The sequence below is a fragment of the Artibeus jamaicensis genome, unplaced genomic scaffold, assembly GCF_021234435.1.
Source record: "Artibeus jamaicensis isolate MK-2021 breed Jamaican fruit bat unplaced genomic scaffold, CSHL_Jam_final contig_391, whole genome shotgun sequence".
NCBI lineage: Eukaryota > Metazoa > Chordata > Mammalia > Chiroptera > Phyllostomidae > Artibeus > Artibeus jamaicensis.
Window position 1 is genome coordinate 33,467,344 of NW_026521814.1, and position 11,213 is coordinate 33,478,556.

Here is an 11,213-nt window from a genome sequence, read left to right on the forward strand (position 1 = left end):
TAAATAATTTTTTAAAAAGAAAAGGATGCATAGAGACCACATTTACTGAGCTATACCTCTGTCCCTGATTATTGTCACTCAGGAAAGTCAAGGGAATCCAAGACTGAAAAGAAATCAGAGCTAATTCCCAAAGGAAAACACACAGGATCGGAAAGGAAAAGGACACAGAAGGAAAACAATCTGGAAACAGCAGCAGAGCTGAGTAGGCGTGATGCCATTAATTCTCAGGGAACGGAAGACACCTCAGACAAAGATTTCTTCCCTTCAGCCTCTGATCTAGAGGACCCTCGGCTCTCTCCCAGACACGATGCTCAGGAGAGCCAAGTTTCGATAGACAGAAAGTCATTGCCCACCCAGACTGTGGCTGTCACAGGACACATGGCATCTGAAGAAGAGAGAAGCCATGAGGATCCTCCCAAGGTAGGATGCAGTGTTCTCGAAGAAATCCCTCTGGCCCCACTGGTACAAATGCAGAAGTGGGAAAAACTGCCCCAAATTATAGTGCTGTACAGAAACAGTTCTAATACAAAGTGGTTATATATTTTCTACTTTGGTACCTACCAACTTTTTGAAGAAGTCAGACCTGATCAAAGTCATAAGGTGGCAAAGACCTTCTGAAATGATGCATTCCGAAGCTCCCAATCTTCCAGGGCATGTACCCACCCCTTAAAGAGCAGGAAGCTGGTGCAGCAGCCATCTGTGAGGAGTACAGGCCCCATAATCACCTGGAAAGGTGGATTTGGGCCATCAGAGCTGAGCACATATCCTGGACTTGGCCTGAAGCTCACGCCTTGCTTGCCTCCAAAGGCTGTGGATACCTCCTTTCCTAATCTGCTGTTCTGTGGCCCACAGCTGGCCCACAGCTGGCCCACAGGCAGCTCACGCAAACACACTCACATCTGCCTTTCCAGGGTGCCTCTGCATGTAAGAGTGACTTTGTTCCAGAAACCTTGATTCCAATGTTAAGTATTTAAGAGAAAAACTAAGTGAGAGTAAAGAAAATTACCCTTGAAAATTTTTGCTGTTAACCAAAAATAATACCCTACAAGTTCATTGTTCAAAGAGACCCACAAAGCCAATTTTTCCCCTGCTGTTGGATTAGATCACTATTTCTTCCACTGAGATGATGGTATTGAACTGCATTTAGAAATCTTGTACCCCCCAAAAAAAGAGTATCTTTAAACACTACATTAAAATACCCACAGTTAAGATACTACTGTTAAACTTACATAAGTTACATGTATATGGTACAATTCTATGAATCTCATTTACTCTTTACAGCCAAACTCTTAGGTATGATTAGTCCCATTTTACAGACCTAGAAACTGAGGCTTGAAGAAGCTTAAAGCTCTCTTGCCGCAGTTATACAACCATCGAGTGGTGGAGCCAAGACTTAAACCCAGATCTTTTTACTCCAAAATCAGAACTCTTGTCACTATTTTAAATTATTATGTATGTTATAGCCCATGGTCTTCCAAAAAGGATTTCAGAAAGCTGTCTCAATCCTCCCAGCTGCTCTCCACAGACAAAAGTTTCAAACTGTGCACAGAACTTTTCTGAGCCTGCTAGGTTATTAGAATTTCTTAGATTTATTGTCATAGCACCACACTGTCCCTGCAAAGGCTAAAAAGCAAGGAAGTGTCACCCCAAGTTGGGTACACAGGGAAGAGTTGCCTTTCAAGTTTCCCCTTAAAGGCATATTTCTGACTGAGGAGGAGGCACCAGGGAAACAAAGAAAGGTAGGACACCCTTCACATAAACTGAGAGGACCTTTCATGGAAAAAGTGGGTTTGTTTGGACTTAAATGTGAGGCTGACACATCTATACCTAAGACTGCCCCTGGTAACATAGCCTTTATCGAGAACCTGTGGTACCTAGCTGACTTCACGGGAGAAGCTTTTAAAATCATGGATACCTCCCACCTAAGTATTCTCACTTAATCGGTCTGGGTGAGGCCCTGGCCTTAAGTAGTTTTTAAAAATTCCTTGGGAAATTCTATAGTGCCGCTAGAGGTGAGAACTCTAGACATACAAAGTACCAAACATTATGTTGGCACTTTCACTGTTCCAGTTAATCCTGGTAATAGCCCCAAGAGAAGGAAGATATCAGAGACATTAAGCCGTGATCTCCAAATCCTGAAGGAAGTAAGAGACTTGGATCCAGATCAGTCAGACCCTAGAGCCCAAGCTGGTGGCAGCAGAGTTGTGCAGCTGTGGTCGGAGTGTAACAACCACTCAGTGGTTCCATCTTGGATTAGAGACGATCTCATCTGGGGTGGAGGAGGGGCTCACTGCTGAGACAAGCTCACCCCTGATCATTATACTGTGTGATGCACCAAGAACTTACTGGTTTCTTAGGACCTCTTCGCCAAGAGGGAGCAGGAGAAAGCTTTCCGGGACAGGCTGCGAGCAGAGAGAGCTAAGATGAGACAGTTGGAGGTGGAGAAGAAGAGAACGGAGCAGGAAGAGCAGAGGCGGCTCCAACAGGAGCAGCTGGAGAGGGCGAAGAAGATGAAAGAGGAACTGGAGCTGGAACAGCAAAGACACGCAGAGGAGATGCGGTGGGTTGGAGAGAGCAGCCTCAGAGGCTATGGCCATGTTAGGAAGCAAAAGAAAAAGACAGGGGTTGACTTCCACTAGAGACAAAGTTTGGTTCTGAGGCTCCTGCCCTGAAGTAAAGCAGCATGTCTCATTTTTCTCTATCCTCAGCTATACTAGGAAAAACTTGAACCAAGAAAAGATCTTGGTTCAAGATCTTGACCTTCAGCATCTTGACCATTAGGCTTACTGGACAGCTGTCCATGAGAGCTTCCTGGCAGGGACATGTACTTCAGTCCAGAAAACATTTATTGAGTCCCTACCACACCATCTGGTTTCTACTAGGCCCTTTCATAGGCCTTGACTCATTTCATTTCACCTTCATAACAACCTCATGAGATGGGAGTTTCAAAATTCATTTTACGAAAGTGGAAAAGAAAGCTCTAAGATCTTAAGGCCCTTATTCCAGAGCACAGAGCTGTGTGTTGAAACAGGTAATCTTCTATTGGGTTGGCCAAAAAGTTCATTTTATTTTTTCCATAAGATGGCTCTAGTAGCACTTAGTTGTCTTTAACTTCATGCAAAACAATTTTGTTAGATTGTATTGTGACAGCTGTCATATCAGCATGCATTTAAGAAAAAAAATTGGTGAATTTTTGTATAGCCATTTTGATATTGAAGATGGAAGAAAATACACAACATTTTTGGCATATTATGCTTTATTATTTCAGGAAAGGTAAAAACCCAACTGAAACACCAAAAAAAAAAAAAAAAGATTAGTGCAGTGTGTGGAGAAGGTGCTGTGACTAATCAAATGTGTCAAAAGTGGTTTGAGAAATTTTGTGCTGGAGATTTCTTGCTGGAGGATATTCCATGGTTGGGTATACCAGTTGAACTTGATAGCAATCAAACTGAGATATTAATTGAGATCAATATTTATACCATGTGGGAGATAGCTGACATACTCAAAATATACAAATCAATCAAGTTACCAGTGAAAATGAAAAATGTATCTTACTTTACAGAAAAAACCATATGGACTTTTTGGCCAACTCATAGTTCCAGGCCCTGTGTGTTCTTGCCTCTGCCCTTTAGTTGGGTTTCCCTCGAAAAACCAAGCCTCCTCGAGCAGGATGCTCCCTATGGCCCTTAGCCTGCAAGTCTCCACCAGGGGGACTGCCTGTTGGTTTGCCTCACAAGGATGCCCCATCTTCTTCTGCCATTTTCCTGACTATCTTGTGTTTTCTCAGCTTGAGGAAACAAAGACAAGAGGAAGAACGGCAGTGGCAGGAGGAGGAGGAGAAAAGGCAGCGACTCCAGCTGCAAGCAGCCCAGGAGAGGGCCAGGCAGCAACAGGAGGAGTTCCAGAGGAAACTGCAAGAGCTGCAGAGAAAAAAGCAGCAGGAGGAAGCAGAGAGAGTTGGTGAGGGGGGATTCTGGAGCTCTCTCTGCCTCTCCTATCTGGGGCAGAAATACCTTTCTCCCACTGTGGGTGTTCATTCGGATCTCCCAGGAGTTAGTCCTATCCTAGCCCTTACTGTGTGAAGCACTCGAAATGCACAAGCTACTTTTTTCAAGGTAATTAATATATGTGACCGCAGTGAGCTCAGATTCACCAAAATAAGACTCCCTTGTGAAACAACTCTTGGCTCCTGCTTGGAATTCAGCAACCCCCTGAACAGGGGACCCTGCCCCTCCTATTGCCCTTTCCACATTGCTCAGCAGGAGCTGCTCAAATTAGAGTCAGAGCCCTGTTCCTAGCTTCCTTCCCTAGCAGATGGGAACAATCAAACATCTGGATAGCTTCAGGGCAGCCGTTCAGGTGCTGATGTGGGGAATCTCTGCAACCTCACTTTTGAGGAAGAAAAAGAAATTTCAGCAGATGACACTTTTTAGTCTGAGCGGTCCAGCTGAGTAAGCACCAAGTTTCTCCAGAACCTCATCTGATCCCCTTCCTCAACTCATCTGCATACCACCCCATAAGCACACAGGGCTCTGAAAAAATTTCCCCCAAGCTTTTGTGTTAATTGTAGTATACTGCACATAGTAGGTGTTTGACAATGGACTCTTAGTTAACCCCAACGTAATCCCCACAGAGGACCTGGCAGCCTGCTGGCAGGGCAGCATTTCTCCCGGGAATCCCTGGGAATCACAGACTTGAGAGGTGGATTAGAGAATTTTCTCCAGTAGAGGCCCTGATGAGACCACCCCCTTTTCTCTTCTGCAGAGGCAGAGAAGCAAAGGCAGATGGAATTGGAAATGAAGTTAGCAGAAGAACACAGACTCCTGATGGAAATGGCTGAAGAAGAACGGATAGCATACCAACGGCGGAAACAGGAAGCAGAAGAGAAGGCTTGGCTGGAAGCAGAGCAGAGAAGGCAAAAGGACGAGGAAGCAGCCAGGCTGGCTCTGGAGAAAGCCGTGACACAAGCCGAGGAACTAGCCAGGTATGGGGTATTCGGGCAACGGTTACCACAGGGGAACTGTTCAAGGGCTTCACTGCCTGGTGCTAGTGCTTGCACTGCCTTTGAACAAGTGAAGTCCAAATTACACTCCCACTTTCTTCACCATAATTTGGAAGAACTAAAAAACAGGTGCTTTTTCTGCAAATGTCACAGAATTTCTTCATGGCTTATAGAACTTGTATTGAAGCTAGAAGACTATTTCAGCCCTCTGGTTTACAGATGAGAAAAGTAAGTCCCAGAGACAGGAAGGATCTTGATCAGGGCCAGATAGTAAGTTAGGGGCATGCCCAGGCCAAAGACCCCCTGATTCTGAACCACTCCTTTCTCAATATTTATTGGGTACCCATTATTTGCCAAACACTATTCTGGATACTTCCTCGGAATTCAGGAGTAAGCAAGAGGGATGTCTCTTCCACCATGCCATTTATATTCTAGGGGTTGGGGGGATGGCAAGAGGCTCTAAACAAATATATTTCTATTTAGCTGGCAGTAAATGCTATACAGGAAACTTTTAAACCTGTGACAGGATTGCAGGCTTAAATATCTTTAAAACTTTTTATTTATTAATTGATTTTTCAGAAAGGTGGTGGAGAGAAGGGGGCAGAGAGAGAGAAACATTCCATGTTTCCCACTTATTTATGCATTCATTGGTTGATTCTTATATGTGCCCTGATCAGGGATCGAACCTGCAGCCTTGGCATATGAGGATGATGCTCTGAGATACATGGCCAGGGTGCAGGAGGGTTAGTTTAGATTGGTTGGCAAGGGCAAGGCCTCTCAGAAGAGGTGATATGTAAGTTGAAATGTGAATGACAAGGAGTTAATCACATAAACATCTGGGAGAAAAATATTTCAGCAGGTAAACAGTAGATGCAAAGATGCAAAGAAAGGAACGAGACTGGCATGCTGGAAGAAGAAAAGAAAGTTGGCATGGCTGGAACAGAGTGATCGAGGCACAGCGAGTACTTCCGGAGGAGGTCAGAGAGGCAGACTAGAACCGGATCTCGTGAGGGCCTCGTTAGGAGAAAGCACGCAGAATCAGTCATCAGGAACCAATGGCATTTCCCCCTTTATTCTCACCAAATAGTAATGATTATCACATCCTTCTGATAACAGAAGCTCTTGAGTAATAAGGCTGTGTTTTTTTTTAAGATTTTATTTATTTTTTGGGGGGGGGAGGAGGAAGAGAGGGAAACATCAATGTCTTATTGCCTCTTACATGCCCCATACTGGGGACCTGGACCACAACCCAGGCATGTGCCGACTGGGAATCAAACCAGTGACCCTTTTGTTCACAAACTGGCACTTGATCCACTGAGCCACGCCAGACAGGGCATTTGAGTAATATGGTTTTAATCAACTCTTTAAGCTGCATCTAAGCTAATGGTTGATAGGGGATTGGAAAGAAAAGGCAGCCAGAACTCTTTTCAAGGTTTTCCACCTAACCTTGAGTTGTACCTCTCCTAGACTTGTTATGTGAAGTACCAAACAGATCATCAGTGAAATGTTGATTCAATTTCAAAATTATGCATTCCATGCATCATAGCAGTAGGGCCGGATTCATAAGTACTAAGACCAAAATAATGGTACTGGAGTTCTAATTTTTCACAAAAATAAAACTGACAAGTCATATGTGGGGAAGTTGAGCAATTTTCTAAGGCTTACAGTGTGCCCACAGAGCCTGAGCCCCCCCCCCCCCCCCCCCACAGATGAGAATAAGTCTACCAAGACATGATCTGTTTGGAGAGTAAAGGTGGCCAATCTCTCAAAGGGCCAAGAGCCTTTTCATCAATGGGCTTTTATTGGGTTCATTTTGCACCGGAATACAGGTAAAGCTCATTAATCATTGTCAGGCAGTAAGGATCAAACAATAGATAGCATACAAAGAACTATGAGGGCTTATTCTGAGTCAGGGTCTGTTAGCTAAAGGGCTACAAAACTTTGGGGAACAAACTCACTTCCTGCTTGGACACTCATCATTTAATTGAGAGCCTTCTAAACAAAGCAGTTTTCACAGGATTTTACATATTCTTTCTTAGGTCTGATCACTTGAGGGGACCTGCCCTTTCCAGCACTGGGCTGCATTCACCACCATTGTTTCAGGGTTAAGGCTTAAGTCAGGCAGGGGAAGTAAGGCAACCAAGAGATTAGACTTCTTACAGACAGAATGAGGACTCAGGCTATGTCAAAGCTGAGGGGTAAGGGTCCGTCACCCCCTTTTGCTATAGCCCCCCAAGTCCTTCCCTGGGGCCTCCCCATGATCATGCCTATTTTAGGTCATTCCCCCTTTGGGGAATCTTACCCGTCATTGGCTAACTGATGTAGCACTGGGGGCCAGGCAGGGTGAAAAAGCTTATCTCCCACCCCTGCCTGGGAGATAAGCTTTGTCTCCTTAGTGGTTTATGGTCCAAACGTCACTCACTCAGCCTTAGCCATGGTGAGGTTACAGCTTCTGAAACCAGGCAAGGCAGTTCCCAACATTAAAACAATTAGCTGTGAGCAGAAAACCACATAGTGAAGGGATATGTTAAGAGGGAGAGCCTCACTCCACCAAGGGTAGAACTTACCAACTGGCTGTATTTCCTCTTCACTGTGTGACAGACACTGGCCCAAGTACATTAACTTTTCTGGCCTGTTTTTTCCTCTAAAATAAGGGAGTCCTAACCTGGCTTGTGCAGATCAGGGGATTAAGTGCCAGCCTCTGAACTGAAAGGTTATGTTTGGTCCCTAGTCGGGGTGCATACCTAGGTCACAGGCCAGTCCCCCAGGTCAGGACTTGGGAGAGGCATGGAATTGGTGTTTCTCTCACATGTGGATGTTTCTCTCCCTCTTGCTCCCTCTCTTCTGCTCTCTAAAAATAAATAACATCTTTTAAAAAATAAGGGGGCAATGCAAATTTAAGAACTGTGAGTTATGCCTCTTTTACTTCCCCGGTGGGAAGCTCATGACACTCTAAACCTCATCCACAACTAAATGAACTGAACATGATGCAAGATCAGGACCCCCAAGTCCTACTGATGATTACTCAAGTCCAAAGTTCTTCTACTAACTGTAAGGAGAATTTCTAGGGTGCTTAATCAGGATTGGGGTTGTCTCCTTAGGCAAAAGTCTGCTTTGAAGAAACGTCTTCATTTCCATCGAGAACTCCACAAAGAAGCCAGTGGCCTGCAGTGGGCACACAATATCTCCAGACCGTGGGTCTACTCTTACTTCCAGTTCCTACAAACACCCAGACCTTAATGCTAGAAGAAAACTAAAAAGTAAGTTGGGAGGTGATGACAAAAAGACACTCCTTCTATGATGAGTTCCACCCCATCTTGTTCACCTCACCCCACACCTAACTTCACTCTGGGAAGTTCACTCCATTCACTACCCCTCCCCACCACTAAGAGTTTACTCAAACCACTTACATTCTTCACTCACATAAATCCAGCAGCTTTGATGCTTGATTTCAGTAAGATGCTATCACAGTCTTAGGATAGTTCAAGTATTTCATTTTTGTCAGTGTCTGAAAGAGTTGCAGGTAAATGGAAATTCTTCAATGTAAATAATTCTGAATTAGCTAGAAGCTAATTCACATATATTAAGAATTATTACATTGTTTGTATAAAGCAAATCTACATCCATTTCATCCTATGAATCTAAAACCTAATGTCTACTTAAAACAAGATAATCACTTGATAAATGCTCATTTCACAACATGAGCCAAAGAAGTTTCTAGAACTACTGTCCAATAAGAAGCCATAACTAGCTATTTAAATGTAAATTAAATATTCCATTCTCTGGTCACACTAGCCACAATTCAAGTGCTCACTAACCGTCTGTGGCTACTGGCTACCATTTTGTATAGCACAGATATAAGACATTTTTATATCACAAAAATTCTCCTGGACAGCAAAGTGTTCTAGAGTCCAGAAAATCTAACAAATCTTAAGGTTTGCCTTTCAACTGTGATTTGAAGAACCAATAACTCGCATAACTGCCCCATTTTAAAAATCACACTGACTCTGTCAAAGAGGAATCTTGATTAGATCATTTGTCTTTAACATTTATTTAATAAGTATCTAGTTTTATCATAGAATTATCATTAGAGGATAAAAGAGCTTTAGCAAAGATCTACAAAAGGATATTAAAAGCATTATCTGAACCTAAATTCTCCCACAAATTCCCTTTGCTTTACTTCACTGTCCACAACTGAAAAACTTAATATTTGCAGATGAGTTACTCAAACTTCCCACTAATGCTTATATTTGTCTTCTACAGAAATTGCACTTCTGGGGAATTCCGCCAAGATGGCGGCATAGGTGGAGACGCTGTGCCTTCTCACACAACCAAGTTTAGAGACAACTAAATAATAGCAACAGAAAACACAGCCAGAACACAGAAAATAGAACTTTTCGGAAGTCTGATAACAACAAATTCTTCAGCCTGACCGGTAAGAGAGGCGAAACCAGCAGCTGGCAGAGCGGGGTAGCACAGGAAAACTCCGTCAGACGGACTCAAGGCGCACGGAATCCAGGCGCAGGGTTGGACATGGTGGGCAACTCAGCGAGTGACCGCGAGGAAACAGCGAGGGAGCAGGGCTGCGGGTTGACTGTGGTCGAACATTCATGTGTGGATAGACAAGCGAGGGAGTGGGCGATTGGACGAGAGCCAGCAGCCCCAGCGGCAAGTGGCAGAGGGCACCAGGCGCCATTTCCCCACTCTAACCCCGCCTCCACATACAGCGTCATAATCCAGCGACCTAAGAGGCCCTGCCCCGGTGAACAACCTAAGGCTCTGCTCTTCACCCAGCAGAGAGAAACAGCAGAGGGGGCCGCCATTTCCCTGCTCTGACCCCACCTCCACATACAGAGTCACAACCCAGCGACCTGGGAGTCCAAGGCTCCAGTCCTCAGTCTTAACGGGCACAAACAGACCAAAAATGGCTCAAGAAGATCTCAAAGCCCCAGAACCTATAAATCTAAGCAATGAAGAAATAGCAAAACTCTCAGACCCACAGTTTAAAACACTGGTGATCAGGATCCTCACAGAACTGGTTGATTATAGCCACAAATTAGACAAACATATGAAGGTGAAACTAATTGAAATGAATGGAAATGCACAGGAAACCAATAGCAATGAAAAGAAAACTGGGACTCAAATCAATGGAGTGGACCAGAAGCAAGCAAATAATGGCCAAACAGAAAAGAGTGAAGAAGCAAGAATTCAAAGAAATGAGGAGAGTCTTAGGAACCTCCAGGACATCTTTAAATGCTCCAACATCTGAATTATAGGGGTACCAGAGGGGGGAAAGGTACAGCCACCAGTGGAAAACTTATTTGAACAAATAATAAAGGAGAATTTCCCCAATCTGGCAAAGGAAATAGACTTCCAGGATATCCAGGAAGCTCAGAGTCCCAAAGAATTTGGACCCAAGAAGAAACACACCAAGGCACATCATAATTATATTAGCCAAGATTAAAATGAAGGAGAGAATTCTAGAAGCAGCAAGAGATAAGGGGACAGTAACCTACAAAGGAGTCCCCATCAGACTGTCAGCTGATTTCTCAAGAGACCTTACAGACAAGAAGGGGCTGGAAAGAGGTATTCCAAGTCATGAAATCCAAAGACCTACAACCAAGATTGCTCTATCCAGCAAAACTTTCATTTAGAATGGAAGGGCAGATAAAGTGCTTCTCAGATAAGATCAAATTCAAGGAGTTCATCATCACCAAGCCCTTATTATATGAAATGTTAAAGGGACTTATCTAAGAAAAAGAAGTTAAAAAAACATGAAGAGCGAAAGGACAACAAACTCACAGTTATTAACAACCACACCTAAAACAAAAGCAAACTAAAAGGACAGCTAGATCAGGAGTAGAAACATAGAAATGAAGATCTCAAGGAGGGTTAGCAACAGGGGAGTGGGAGGAGGAGAAGGGGGGAGAAGGTACAGAAAATAAGTAGCATAGACAGTAGATAGAAAATAGATGGGGGGGCAAGAATATTATGGAAAATATAGAATCTAATGGACTTGAGACACATGGTCATAAACTAAAGGGGGGGTAATGGTGGGGATGGGGGGTAGGGTGGAGGGGAATGAAGGGGGGAATAGAACAACTGTAACAGCATAATCAATAAAAAAATAAAATTAAAAAAAAAGGAAATTGCACTTCTACAATCCAGAAATCAAGCTTAATTTTGATTCCATATTGCTGTTATTAAACCT

The 11,213-nt window shown here is 43.8% G+C and overlaps 1 protein-coding gene across 1 annotated transcript in view; it reads left to right on the forward strand.

Annotated features, from left to right (window-relative positions):
• Positions 1–9,397, forward strand: part of KIAA2012 (KIAA2012 ortholog) — a 114,464-nt gene extending 105,067 nt beyond the window's left edge. Inside the window, 6 exon segments of the mRNA XM_053665090.1 lie at positions 83–420; positions 2,358–2,560; positions 3,788–3,960; positions 4,765–4,984; positions 8,104–8,262; positions 9,266–9,397. Coding sequence (XP_053521065.1) covers positions 83–420; positions 2,358–2,560; positions 3,788–3,960; positions 4,765–4,984; positions 8,104–8,242 — 1,073 coding nt within the window. The 3' untranslated portion in view covers positions 8,243–8,262; positions 9,266–9,397.
• The last annotated feature ends 1,816 nt before the right edge of the window (positions 9,398–11,213 follow it).